General features: G+C 40.3%; 1 protein-coding gene across 1 annotated transcript in view; it reads left to right on the top strand.

Annotated features, from left to right (window-relative positions):
• Positions 1-14,710, top strand: part of USP31 (ubiquitin specific peptidase 31) — a 99,504-nt gene that overhangs the window by 41,098 nt on the left and 43,696 nt on the right. The window contains exons 3-7 of the mRNA XM_006871994.1: positions 3,474-3,611; positions 5,428-5,516; positions 5,609-5,701; positions 6,626-6,761; positions 13,386-13,530. Of these exons, the coding sequence (XP_006872056.1) occupies positions 3,474-3,611; positions 5,428-5,516; positions 5,609-5,701; positions 6,626-6,761; positions 13,386-13,530 (601 nt within the window). The remainder of the gene's footprint in view (positions 1-3,473; positions 3,612-5,427; positions 5,517-5,608; positions 5,702-6,625; positions 6,762-13,385; positions 13,531-14,710) is intronic.

The following is a 14,710-nucleotide window of genomic DNA, read 5'->3' as shown; positions in this document are numbered from 1 at the left end:
ACAACAACAACAACCAGAAGAACAAGCAAATCTGTTTTGGGAGAAGTACAGCCAGAATGCTTCTTGAAGTCAGGCTCACCAGACTATGTTTCTCAATTGAAAAATTCAGATATATTATCAGGAGATACCAATCGTTGGAGAAGCACATCATGCTTGGTAAAGTGGAGGTTCAGAGCAATACCCCAATGAAACAGATTTGCACAGTGAGAACAGCAAGCGTAGCAATGATTGTGAGATCGGCACAGGACAGGGCAGAGTTCCGTTCTGTTGTGCATAGGGTCACTATGAATCGGTATCCACATGACTGTATCTAATAACATACCTGGATTGAGTTTTGGGTGGTGTTGCCATGTATGGTAATATCAGTTCATAGTCTGCTGTTGTTGATACTCAGTCCAAAAAACACCCTTTAGAAATTTTTATAAAGCTGGTCTAATCATTACAAATCCCCTTAATTTCTGTTTATCAGGGAATGTCCTAATTTCATGGTCATATTTAAGGGACACATTTGCTGGGTATGTAATTCTTGGTTGGTAATTTTTTTCTTACAGAGTTTTGTGTATGTCATACCATTACCTTCTTGCCTACATGGTTTCTTCTGAGAATTTAGGGTTTAGTCTTATTGGCTCTCCTTTGTAGGAAAACGTTTTTGTTTTTCCTTAGATGCTCTCAGAATTTGGAAAGTTTGATTATGATAGTTCTTGGTGATTTTTGTGTGTGATCCTGTTTGGGGTTCATTCAGCTTCTTGGATGCTTATCACTGGTAATGTTTCACTGTAGTCATGCTGGCTGAGATAGTAGGAACAGGTTTCTCCACTATAAAATTTCTTTCTACTCACTTTCTCGAATCTTAGGAAGCAAGTCACTGAGCTGGTAACAGTGGGGAAGTGTGTGTGTGTGTATGTGTGGGGTGTGTGTGGGATGAGCTCCACTCCTGGAGCGGGGTGTATCAACCAATTACATGCAACTTTTCAGTAAGGGAGCTTTGTCTCTTCTCCCCCACTCGTTTTTGCTCACCTACTTTCCTGTGTGCCTGAGTGCATGCTGGGTTGTTTGTCCATCTCTCAACCTATTAGACTATATTTATCTGTCTGTGTATCCATCTGCCCATCCATCTGTCTAACCAGCCAACCAACCAACCAACCAATCAACCAGTCTTTGATTTGTATAAATGTGACCTCCTCATACTAATTTCAGTTTTGAGCTGTTATAATCCAGTACTGCATTGTTTATCTTGTTGCTCAAATTGCTCTTTCTTTGCCCATTGTGAACTCTTTCAGGCTGGTTCTTGTGTCCCATTAACATGTTCCGCCTGTGGGCCCCCCCGCCCCAAATATTTGGCCCTACAAGATGCTCTTTATTAATCCTGTATATTCTATGCCCCAGTCCTTGAATTAACTTTTTCTCCAAAGAGCCTTATTCCGTTTTATTGAAGAATAGTGTTGGAAAGCAAGACGTGGGTCTAGATAGGCCACTGTTATTGGGGGTGTCACTGCTTCTGTGCCTTCTTAGCAGCCAGAGCTAGGAAATAGGAATGTACATTAACCCATGTACGTATGGACCTCTAACCTTTTCTCTTATCTGTGTATGTTTACCTATAATAAACTAAATATGAGCTCATATGGAAATCTCTGACCCTAATTCAAACTCTTTAAAACTGGCTCCAGTCATCCACTATTCTCTCCATCATGGTTGTATTTAAGCATTATTTTTTTGTCTCCCTTAGAATGCTTTAGTACATTGCTGCTGGTGTTAGGGGCCTTTGATTTGGCTCCGACTCATAGCAGCCCTGTATAGGGTTTCCAAGGAGCAGCTGGTGAATTTGAACCATTGTCCTTGTGGTTCAAACTGACCTTGCTGTCCAGTGCATTGTTAAATCCTTATTGAATGAATGATGATTTTTGTAGCTATACTTTATCTTAAATAAAGATTATTTAACCAATTTTCATTTTTTATGATTTTCAAGTTGCTATCAATTTGTTAATTGTTATTTTCCTCATGAATATTGTCTTAAAAATTTTGGCATGCTCTTCTGATATTTCCTTTAAGTATACTCATTAAAAGTAGGGTTGCTGAGTATGTGTATGTTAAGCTTTTTGGTACATGCTTTTGGGGATGGGTTTTCAAAGTCACTATAAACCTTATTGTAAAGTTGGAAGCAAGGCTATTTTGACAACTTTATTATGTAAGTAATATATATTCATTATAGGAAGTTTATAGTATTAGAAAAGAAAAAGAAAAAAAATCATTTCTAATTCCATCATCGAGAGAGAGAACAGTGTTGCTCTCTTACTGTATGTCATTTTGTAGCTTTGTATTTGTATGTGTGTGTGTGTGTGTGTCCATAGGCAGTTTTTCTGTATGAATACAGACTGTACACTGCTGATTCATAAACTTTCCTCCGAACTTAAGGGAGCTGTTTATCTTATGTAGTTGTACTATGATTTATTTAACCAGTTTTTAAATCATTATAATTCTGATGAATATTGTCTTAAAAGTTTTGGCACAATCTTCTGATGTTTCCTTTAAATAAACTCCTCAAAGGAGGGTGGAGTCTTGGTGTGGCATTGTGGGTTAATGAACTGGACTGCAAGGTCAGTTTGAACTGCAGGATCAGCAATTCAGTGTCACCAGGTTCCTCTTGAACCCTATACAGGGTCGCTATGAGTCGGAACTGACTCAGCAGCATTTAACAACAAAAGTAGGATTGCTAAGTATGTGCATTTTAAGATTTTTGGTACATGTTCTTGTGGTGGGTGGGTTTAAAAAATAACTGTGGTAACTATATAACATTTTAAGTATACAATTCATTGACATTAGTTATGTTTGCCACGTTGTTGCCTTTACTACTATGCGTTTCTTGAAGTTCTACATCACCCCAAACAGAAGCTCAGTACCCTGTCAGCAGTAACCCCCATTTCTTCCTCCCTCCAGTCCCTGGTCACCACTAAACTTTGTTTTCAGTAGCTTTTCCTGCTTTAGCTATCTCATAACAGTGGGATCACATACTGTTTGTTGCTTTGTATGTGACTTATATTACTCAGCATGTTTTCAGGATCCATACATACGGTGGCATATACCAGAATGTCTGTTCTCCTAATTGTTAAATAATCCATTGTATGAATATACCACATTTGATCGATTCGTGTGCTCAGGAACACTGGAACTGCTTGTACCATCTTGTAGTTGTTGTGACTAGAGCTGCCATGAACATTGGTGGGTGCACATATTTCTGCTCGAGTCCTCTGCATCCAAATCTCTTGAATATAATATACCGAGGAGTGCAGTTGCTGGGGCATAGGTCAATTTTGTGTTGACTTTTGGAGGTGGGTGTTTCAGACTGAGTATCTGCTTTTGCATTGCTTGCTAGCACCCTTGAGATCTTACATTCCTCTTTTGGGATTGTGAGTAAATAGCTGATCTCTAAAGGTAGGAAATGAAAATTGTCCATCTTGATTTGTTTATTTGTGCAGAGTATTGTGTCAAAGAATGCACTGCAGTATCGAGGCAATTCCCAGCATGATGCCCAGGAGTTTCTGCTGTGGCTTTTGGACCGAGTTCATGAAGACCTCAATCATTCTGTGAAGCAGAGTGGCCAGCCTCCTCTGAAGGTGAGGGCTCACATTTAGGTGGCCAGTCAGGGAGTTATGAGCATGTGTTTGATGGCTGGTCAGTGACCAGAGTCAGGAGCATATAGGTTCTCCTCCCAGACCAAGGAATTGTTGTTGTTTATATTTAATATGATGAAATTGACTAAGCTTTGGGAGAGTATAAAATATAATGACTACTTAATGGATATTTTGCCTTTTTACTATGGTTCCGAATTGGGCTGCTAACCTCAAGGTCAGCAGTTCAAAGCTAACAGCTGTCCTGTGGGAGAAAGATGAGGCTTTCTGTAAATCTTTCTGTAAAGATTTACAGCCTCAGAAACCCTGTACAGGGTCGCTATGAGTCAGAATTGACGCCACGGAACACCACCACCATCACCAATGGATATTTTGCCTTTTTACTATTGTACTTTGTGACATAGACACTTATGTACTCTACTGGCTGAAACGTTGGTGGTCTGAACCCACTTGGAAGTGCCTTGGAAAAGAGGCCTGGTGACTTGCTTTCTGAAGATCGTGGCTGTGAAAACGCTGTGGAGCAGCTCTGCTCTGCACACATGGGGTTTCCATGAGTCAGAATCAACTTGATAGCAACTAACAACAACAACAACAACAACTGCTGGTAGTGTAAGATACAGAGATTCTGTCCCCAAGGAGCTTACAGTTTAATAAGAAAGGAAAGTTGTGCATGCATGCATGACTTAGCTTTAGAGTAAAATTAAGTCATTCCATCTCAGAAAACAAGTTATGTCAGAGATGTACTCCCTGTTCCAGGAAGATGTGGTCATACAGATTGAATACATATGCAGTCAAAAGGTAAATGTTGTGATGTCTCTTTTATTAGGATTAGATTTGTGCATAGCAACTGAACTACCAAAAAATTCTTACCTGAGAAATGTGAGTACTCATTCTCAAGTTTTATGCATGTAACTTTAATGTGGTGCATAAAATGATTCTGGTAATAGACATAATTATGACCAAAGAGTTGTTTCCCTCACACAGCTTGTTAAAGTCTTTGATAAATCTGCTCTGTATTTAAATTTCTAGTTTGGGTAAGTTGTGAAATTTCTTTGATTCTGTTTTTTTTTTTTTTTTTTTTTTTTCGTGCCAGAACACTTTGCACACAGTGATACAGTTTATATCATGCTGTGTTATGGCTGATCCTCCCACCCACTTGAGACGTGCTCAAGGCCAGACGCTGTGTCTTTCTTATCTTGTTACCCTTAATGTGTGGCACAGTGTTCCCTGCATGTGGTAGCAGATGCTTAGTAAATGATTGTTAGTGGGGGGCATGAAAAGATTAAGTAAAATTTGAAGTAGAATTTTGTAGTGGTTATTTTCGTTAGGTGCCATCTAGTTGGTTCTGACTTAAAGTAACAGATTGCCCAGCTCTGCGCCATCCTCAGAATTGTTGCCATGTTTGAATCCATTGTTGAACCCACTGTATCAATTTGCCTACTAGGCACCACACAGAACAGTAGAGGTGCTAGAGAGTTAAGGCCTGGGAGGAATCAGGGTTCTTGATGTGGTTGGAGGGGAGACTTGGAGAGTTGGAGGGAGAGTGGAGCAGCCTGAGGAAGGAGAACCATCCGGCCGCCTGACTAGGAGTCAAGGCACCGGGATAAAGTCCGTCTGAGGGAGGACCCTTGTGCGGATGGGTCTGCGTGGCCCACGTCTTGCCAGGGATGTCTCACTAAACAAAGCATGCTGACTGATGCAGGTCTTGTGGAAGGAGTACAGGACATTGATGGCTTTTCAGGTTTATCTTCAATCAAGAATGGGCACTTTTTAGCTGTGAAATTGTGCTTCCTTTTTACAGCCACCTTCAGAGACTGATATAATGCCCGAGGGACCATCCTTCCCTGTCTGCAGCACTTTTGTACAAGAACTTTTTCAAGCCCAGTACAGGTATGAGCAAACCACTTTCCCCTCTTAATTCGTCTGTTTGACACAGTTCTACATGATTTTAATCTAAGTGCCTTAAATTTCTGTTTTTGAAGATCGTCTTTGACTTGTCCTCATTGTCAGAAACAGAGCAACACCTTTGACCCTTTCCTCTGCATTTCTTTGCCAATTCCTCTACCACACACGAGGTAAGAACATGTAGTAAAATAGACAATAAATCCACTTCTATAGTATTCCTTTTCCTGGGCAATTTTCTGTTAGGCCTTCATACTGAATTAGACAAGGAAAGGAATTGATAAATTGAGTATGTTGTTATATGTGCCAGTAAGTTGGTTCCAGCACATAGTGATCCTGTGTAGGGTTTCCAAGGAGTGACTGTTGGATTTGAACTTTGGACCTTTAGGTTAGCAGTGTAACGCTTATCCTACAGCGCCACACCAAGACTCCAAAAATTGAATGTTGGCATTATATATACTTTGTGGCAATAAATGCTTGAGTTTGCAGAGTGAGCAGGTGCATGAGGCAAGCAAAACAGTGCTGTAGTCTGGTTCAGCTGGTTAACAGCCATGGGCGGGATGGGATCAGGGAAGGCGCTAGAGAACCTAGAAGCCTTCCATTGCACATAACGATTTTTTGTTATTATGGTGAAATGTATATAAAGAAAACACTTGCTGTCTCTTCCATTTTGTATAAATTTAGTGGCATTAGTCACAGCCACCATGTGATGGCACCATCACCGCTCCTCTTGTCCAAACATCTCCATCACTGAGCAGAAACTCCGTGCCCCTTAAGAGTCACCAGCCCATTTCCTCCTCCTCTTTTCATTGCTCTTTAATTGCTTTGTTTTGAACGGTTCTCAAAATGTCCTAGTGTTACAATGATTTAAACAAAATACAGAACCCAGAACCCAGTATTGATATGCTATATTTTAGTTCTGTGAAGACTTTTTCCCCAAAGATTTCTTAAGTGTTCAGTAGGGTCTGTTTGGCCTCCAAATAAAGGGGTGGGTTAGCTTCAGTTTGGGGTTGTTTTTCAGTCAGGCTGCTTGTGCCTCTTTTATGTTTTAATTGAACTGGGTGACTAATGGGAAGATGTGACTTTGATCTGTCTAGGCCTCTCTGTGTCACTGTCGTGTACCAAGGGAAATGCTCACACTGCATGAGGATCGGCGTGGCTGTGCCTCTGTCTGGGACCGTTGCCAGACTTCGGGAAGCAGTATCTATGGAAACAAAGATTCCCACTGATCAGGTACTACTAAGCCTGCTAAGACTGGTTACACCTGAATCACAGAAGTATTACTTGCTGTTCTCTGGGAATTAAAAAAAAAATAATTCTCTGCCCAATATGGTTTGATAGAACTTTAAAATCAGTTGAGAAAATCAGTTGTTTTTCTCATAAGAGAAAAACAAACATAAATACTTATGCTTCATTTAGTTTGTGTATATGTGTGTGTGTATTTCCCCTACAACTCATCTGTCAGTTTGTCACACTTTGGCAGCTTGCTTGTTGCCGTGATGCTGGAAGCTGTGACACCAGGATTTTAAATACGAGCGGGATCACCCATGCTGAGCTTCAGAACTAAGACAGACTAGGAAGAAGGAGAGACGGGCTACTTCTGAATATTTAGCCACTGGAAACCTTGTGAATAGTAAATGAACACTGTCAGATAGCATCAGAATAGTAAATATTGAAACATTATGAATAATACCAGAATAATGTCAGATAAAGTGGAAGATGAGCCCTTCCAGTTTGGAAATGACTCAAAATACGACTAGGGGAGAGCTGCCTCCTCAAAGTAGAGTTGATCTTGATGATGTGAAAGGAGTAAAGCTTTTGGAACCTTCATTTGCTGATGGGGTAAAACAAAAAATGAGGAGAAACAGCTATAATCATTCATTCGTGATCAGAACATGGAATGAACGAATTATGACTACAGGAAAATTGGAAGTGGTCAAAATGAAACAGATAAAAACTGGTATCCAGGTATTTTTGTTGTTGTTAAGTGCCGTCGAGTCGGTGCCGACCCATAGCGACCGACCCTGTACAGGGTTTCCGAGGCTGTAAATCTTTACGGGAGCAGAAAGCCTCATCTTTCTCCCACGGAGCGGCTGGTAGTTTCGAACTGCTGACCTTAAGGTTCACAGCCTGATTCGTAATCACTACGCTACCAGAGCTCCTTCTCTAGATATTGTAGTTGTTGTTAAGTGCCGTTGAGTCAGTTCTGACTCTGTATAGGGTTCCTGAGGGGAGCTGGTGAGTTTGAACCACTAACCTTGTAGTTCAGATTAACTTTTAGTCCAGTGCTTATCCTATGTAGCCACACTAGGACCCTTAGGTATTAGTAAGCTAAAATGTACTGGTATTTGCCATTTTGAATCTGACAATCATATTGTTTACTATGCTGGGAATGACAAATTGAATAATGTCACATTTGTCATCAAAAACATTTCAAGACCTATTTTGAATTATAAGCTTTCTGTGATAGATTTATATCCACATGCTTATAAGGAAGGCCTGGTGATACTATTGTTATTCAAATGTGGGCACCAACCACTAAAGCCACTGAAGATGAAATTGAAGAATTCTGCCAGAATCTTACATGCCTTCAAGAGGTATTGATAAGTACTGGTGATTGGAATGCAAAGGTTGAAAACAGAGGAAGGATCAGTAATTGTAAAATAATGGTTTTAATGATAGAAATTATGCTAGAATTTTGCAAGACCAATGACTTACTCATTGCAAATACCTTTTTAAAATTACATAAAAGATGACTATACCAATGGACCACCACAGGTAGAATACACAGTAATCAAATTGACTAAATCTGTGGAAAGAACAGTGGAAAAGTTCCATATTATCAAACTAAACAAGGGCAGATTGTGGAACAGACCATCAATTGCTCAAATGCAAGTTCAGGCTGAAGTTGAAGAAAATTTAAACAGGTTCAAGAAAGCCAAAATATGACCTTGAACACATCCCACCTAAATTTAGAGATCATCTGAAGAACAGATTTGATGCATTAGACACTAATAACTGAAGACGAGAAGAGTTGTGGAATGGCATTAAGAATGCCATACAGGAAGAAAGCAAAAGGTCATTAAGAAAATAAGAAAGAAGGAAAAGACCAAAATGGATGTTAGAAGTGACTGTGAAACTTGCTCTGCAACTGCAACATAGAGCTGCTAAGAAAAAATGAGGGGGTAAAAGATCTGAATAGAAAATTTCAAAGAGCAGCTTGAGAAGACAAAGGCTTGCAATATTGAAGGATTTTATGGGCAAAATATTGAATGATATAGAGAGCATCCAAGAGAGATGGAAGGATACAAAGTTCACTATACCAGAAAGAAATGGTCAAAGTTCAATCATCTCAAAACATAGCATATGATCTTAGAATCAGTGGTACTGAAGGAAGAAGTCTAAGGCGCACTGAAGGCATTGGCAGATAACAAGGCTTCGGAATTTGATGGACTATAGATGGAAAGCTGAGGCTGCACTGAAATCACTCCTTCATCTGAGCCTGGTCAAGTATTTAGAAGTGGTCTATATTTGTGCCCATTTCTAAGAGAGGTGACCCAACAGAATGCGGAAATCATCGGTCAATAGCACATGCAAGTAAAATTTTGCTAAAGATAATATTAAAACAGCTGTGATAATACATTGACATGGAACTGTCAGAGGTTCAAGCAGATTCAGATGAGGACGTGGAGTAAGGAATGTCAGTGCTGATGTCAGGTGATCTTGGCTTAAAGCTTTATTGACTATGCAAAGGCTTTCAACTATGTGGAACATGACAAGCTATGGACAACATTGTGGAGACTGGATAATCCAGAACACTTTCTTGTATTCATGAAGAACCTGTGCATAGACCAAGAGGCTGTCATTCTAACAGAACAAGGGGACACTGAATGGTTTAAAATTAGGAAAGGTGTGTGCCAGGGTTTTCTTCTTTCATCATATGTATTCAGTCTGTATGCTGAGCATATAATCTGAGAAGATGGATTATATGAAGGATAACATAGCATAAGGATTTGAGATAGAGTCATTAACAACCTACAATACTATATGCTGATGATGTAACCTTGCTTGCTGAAAGTGAAAAGGACTTGAAATATTTACCAATGAACATCAAAGATCACAGCCTTCAGTGTTTATTGTACCTCAATGTAAAGAAAATAGAAATCCTCACAAATGGACCAATAAATACATTATAATAAATGAAGGAAAGAATGAAGTTGTCAAAGACTTCATTTTGCTTGGATCCTCTATCAACACTCATAGAAGCAGCAATCAAGAAATCACACAAGGTATTGCATTAGAAATATCTGCTGCACAAACCCTTTTAAGGTGTTGAAGAGCAAAGATATCAGTTTGAGGACTGAGATGCACTTGACCCACTTGTTGGTCATTTCAGTAGCCTCATTTGCATGTGAAAGTTGGCAGTGAATAAGGAAGAGCATAGAAGAATTGATGCATTTGAGTTGTGTTATTGGAAAAGAAGATTATAAGTACCATGGACTTCCAGAAGAACAAACAAGTTTGTGTTGGAAGAAATATAACCAGAAAATTCCTGAGAAGCCAGGATAGTGAGACTTTGTCTCTCATACTCTGACATATTATCAGGAGTGATGAGTCCCTAAAGAAGGATATCATGCTTGGTAAAGTGGAGGTCCAGTGAAAAAAAGGAAGCCCCCGCCCCCCTGCCCAACACACAAGATGGATTGACATTGTAGCAGCAGCAGTGGACTCAAGTGTAAGAATGAGGATGTTGCAGAACTGGGCAATGTTTAGTTCTTTTTTGCATAACTCTGTTGGAACCAACTTGACAGCACTTAAGGACAACAACATTTTTTTTTTTTTTAAAAAGAGAAAGCTATGCCATTACATCGAGATCTTCTTGTAGCATTTTAAAATGACAGATAGTCTGTTCTATTCTGATGAGTCTGTTGGTTCTAACATAAGTCAAATCTATCTCTCGGTTGAAAATGTTTTTCAGTTGTTATTCTTGCCTGCTGTGAGGCACTGTTTTGACTAGTAAATCATAGCATTGAATATGCCGATGTGTGAGTGTATTGGTATGTAGTACAGATTACTAATGATAAAGTGTACCCCAAAACGACAGTTTGCTCTCTGGAAACTGGACTGTATTGTAAGTCAGGGACTACCCGTACATAGAACTGTTTTGATCATTCTTGTGGATGGTTATTTGGGCCATAGAGCATATGATATTTGAAGATTAATGAAGTCTAGAAAGCAGACTGTTGACTTAGCAAGCCCTCTCCCCACGACGGTGATAAGGATGGAGTCTTTGTGCAATGTTCTTTACATGGTGGGTAGTCACTGTGTTTTGGGTTTGATTAAACTGAACTAGAGCACTTGATCTTATTTAGCTAAGAGAAAGGGAAATATTTGTTTACTTGTTGGTAATTCTTACATATCAAGCCAAAGCCCACTGCTGTCCAGTTGATTCTGACTCATGCTGACCCTATAAATCATGAATTATGGGAGCAGACAGCATGGGGGAGTGACTGGTGGGTTTGAACTGCCGACCTTACAGTTAGTTGCCTCATGCTTAACCTAAAGTGCCACCAGGCTCTTTAAATCTTAAGTTGTTAATTGCATTGTGTTCATTCCACCTCTTAGCAACACCTCTTAGCAACCACGTATGCAGACTAGAACTGCTCAATAGGAGTTTCAGTACTCCTGGTGTGGTGCAGTAGGATCAGCACTAGACTGCTAACCACTAGGTCGCCAGTTCAAACCCACCAGCTGCTTCTTAGAAACCCATACAGGGTCACTGGAGTTGGAATTGACTCAACGGCATGTAACAAACAACAATAGAAGTTTCAAGACCTTGTGGGAGCTCATCACCAGGTTTGTCTTTGGAGGCAGCTTTGTGTGGATTCAAACCTGTTAGTCATTTGGCTAGGAGTTTAGTACTTAACTGTATGTACCTTCCAGGGACTCCCTTTTATAAATAGCTATTCTAATCTGTGGTGCTGAAGATCAGCACTGGACTGCAAACCACAAGGTCGACAGTTCAAACCCACCAGCTGCTCCTCGGAAACCCTGTACGGGTCAGTCGGAGTCAGAACCAACTAGATGGTGCTTAACAGCAACAACATTCTTATACCAACCAAAAAAATGCTTTTGACCTGTTTGTGGCTTGATTTATTTTTGCATGCAGTTATAATTCAATTCACTGTTAAGACTTTATTTGGAAAAACATTTCCATTTTAAGATCTACCTGGGAAAGATGATTCAGTGACTGTATAGCTTTTCCCTAGATAACTTCTGGAAGCTACTCTGAAGTCGCTTGAATAAGAAAGATGTTTTGTACTTTAGCCTCATGTGGCCTCATTTGGGAAGTTACCACAGTAAAGCAAATATAACCAGCGGTGTTTCCGTAATACAGCAAATATCCCCTATTTTCACAGGGCAAGTACTGGCACATTGAAAAAATGCTCACATTCTTCCTTACTCTAAAGAGCTCATTGATTCCTGTTTCTTTACCTTCAGGATGAGGGAAGGACAGGAGAATGAGGGAGACTAAGCTGTGTGTCCAGGGCGAATCTGGGTGCCTCTTTCATACTCCCCGTTCTGTTCTGTTCTTTGGCATATGGCTTATGGTGGTGAAATAATTACAGCTTTGCGTTTGACCTTAGCCTGCTGGAGAAATTGAATTACACTTTCATGTCTACCAGCAGAAAAACCATGTGGGGCTTAGTGTCATTAAAATGAAAAAATAGGCCCGGAATATTTTTCCTGGACTGTGTCTGGAATATGCCATTAGCTTCTTTCTACATCACAGTCCCATGGAGCGTGAGTTCTAGTAGGGTCAGTCTAGCCCCTCGATATGAAGGAGGTCCAGAGAAGGCATGTGACTTGCTCAAGGCCATGGGGCTGGTTGGTGGTAGGCTGAGATTGGACCTCGGTGCTTGTTTCATGAACTAGTAGCCTCGAGCATGTAGTGACATCTCTGATCTCGCCATTGTTTCTACCTCATCTTTTCTAGTCTTCCTTTTTTTTTTTGTTTTTGTTTCCTCTTAAAATATTTACTCAGTCATTATTTCAGAAATGTAGCTTGGAAAGTGAAAGTATCTTATAGTAAGATTCTTAGTATTAAAGCTTATTAACTGTTAGTACTCTTGTCTATTCTTTGGTTTTTCTGTGCACATGCTTTATTTTATAAAAATGGAATCATTTTATGCATATTTTTCTGACTTGCTTTTAATTTGAATAGAAGATCTTTTCATCGAGTGCAACTATATCTAGCAAAATCTTTTGCTCTTTCCTGGTGTGGTGATGTAGGATCATTAACCCACAGTGTCACACTGAAAATGTAGGTTGGTGATTTATGTTGCACAGGTCACAAAGGGTTAATTAGTTTTCAAATTCTAGTATGACTAATATATTTAACTCCATTTCCTATTGATTGTTGGATGTTTGTGTCGATAAAAGTTTTTTTTTCCAATACAAAAATCCACGATTATTTGACATTTGTTTTTAACTTGAAGAAAATTCAGTGATTGGGAGCAAGTCTCTGGGCATTTGATGGGGCTCAGTGCTCTTCTGAGACTGAAGTTGTGTAGACATTGGTAAGTTAGACATCTTCTCTAGTTTCATTGTCTGTGAAACAAGTGGGCTAGGCTTTGCAATCCCTGGTGTCTCATCTAAGCCAATGGAGGGAATCTGAAATCAGGCAGTCTTTCCTTCCATAATTTTCTCGTTAAAGACAAATAATGCGGGTTGTGTGAGATGTTTCAAAGCCCTCTCACAGTGCATAGCTCTGCAGTGTGGAGAAGTTCATAGTAGAATTGGAAGCTCAGTTCTGACTGACTTTCCAGTTACCCATTTCAATTTCCCTGCTTTTAGATTGTGTTAACAGAAATGTACTATGATGGCTTCCACCGTTCCTTTTGTGACACAGACGACCTGGAAACAGTTCATGAAAGTGACTGCATTTTTGCCTTTGAGACTCCAGAAATATTTAGGCCTGAAGGAATTCTCAGTCAAAGAGGTAAGTGATCACCTGATTCCATAATGTCACCTGGGTTTGCAGGTTTAGCATCCATCCGCCCCTTTGGATGTTCAGGTGATGGTATATATTTATGTAATGTTTTCCTGGAGGAAGTCAGTTCTTAACTGTGTTAGGGAGAGATGCTCCCTTCATTTCTAACCATTCCTGTGGAGTCGGGCAGTTCCTGATTGAGGCTCAGGACTCTGTCCTCTCCATAGGTGGCCTCTTTGGTATCAGATGTTGGCATTAGGGAACATACATGACGTCATGACTTCTGTGTGGATATTTTGCTGCCAGATCCAATGTTTCATTTCTAAGTTTTTAAATCTTTCCACAGAATGCTTCCTTGATATTTATTTGCTTTTAAGAAATACATACGTGACTAGGTGGGTGGAAGGCCTAGAAGCAGTCCTGTGAGCTGTTACAGTGTGCGGTTTTGCACATAGCCCACTAGGGTCCTTGCCCCACTCTGTTAGAATCTGTAACTAGCCCCGTGGCTGAGAGTGAGTTCTGAGTGAGTCTGTGGACTCCATTTCTGCCTCAGGAGGACGTTTTTCTTCATCTACATGATTGTCTTTGCCATGTGTAAGGCTTCATAAAAGGCTCTCTGTAGGAGACCCTGGTGTGACACTGTAGGATCAGCACTGGACTGCGAACTACAAGGTTGGTAGTTCAAATTCACCAGCTGCATCCCAGAAGCCCTACATAGGGTCACTATGAGTGGGAACCAACGCAATGGCACTTAACAACAACATAGGGAAAAAAGGAAAGGAATTATATGTGGAATGCTTCATTGTGAGGCAGAAAATCGAGTTTTTAAAAAAGAGAGCGAAACTTGGGTCAGTGCTGTGTGGTAACTGTAGTTTGGATTGTGATGTGAATCTTAGCTCGTCTCGTCACCCGGCTTGGCACAGTATGGAGCTGTTTCTGATTCTGCGAGTTGCCAGGTAACTGTGATTGTGTTTCTGGGGAATCCTTGGTGGTCCTCAGGGCTTTCCTCCTGAACTGCTCTGGAAACTTTACTCCAGTCCTTATCAGAGCACCAGCTTCACCTAGACACTGGTTAGAAAAACACTGCAAATTCCTGAACCCTACCCCGGAGCTACTCAGTCTGAAATTGGATGGGGTGGGGGGTCTGTCCTCCAACTGATTCTGATGCTCATTAAAGTTTGAAATTGGA

This window comes from Chrysochloris asiatica, unplaced genomic scaffold (genome assembly GCF_000296735.1).
Source record: "Chrysochloris asiatica unplaced genomic scaffold, ChrAsi1.0 scaffold00178, whole genome shotgun sequence".
NCBI lineage: Eukaryota > Metazoa > Chordata > Mammalia > Afrosoricida > Chrysochloridae > Chrysochloris > Chrysochloris asiatica.
The sequence above is the reverse complement of the archived record's forward strand: the minus strand, read 5'-3'. Positions and strand labels throughout refer to the sequence as shown.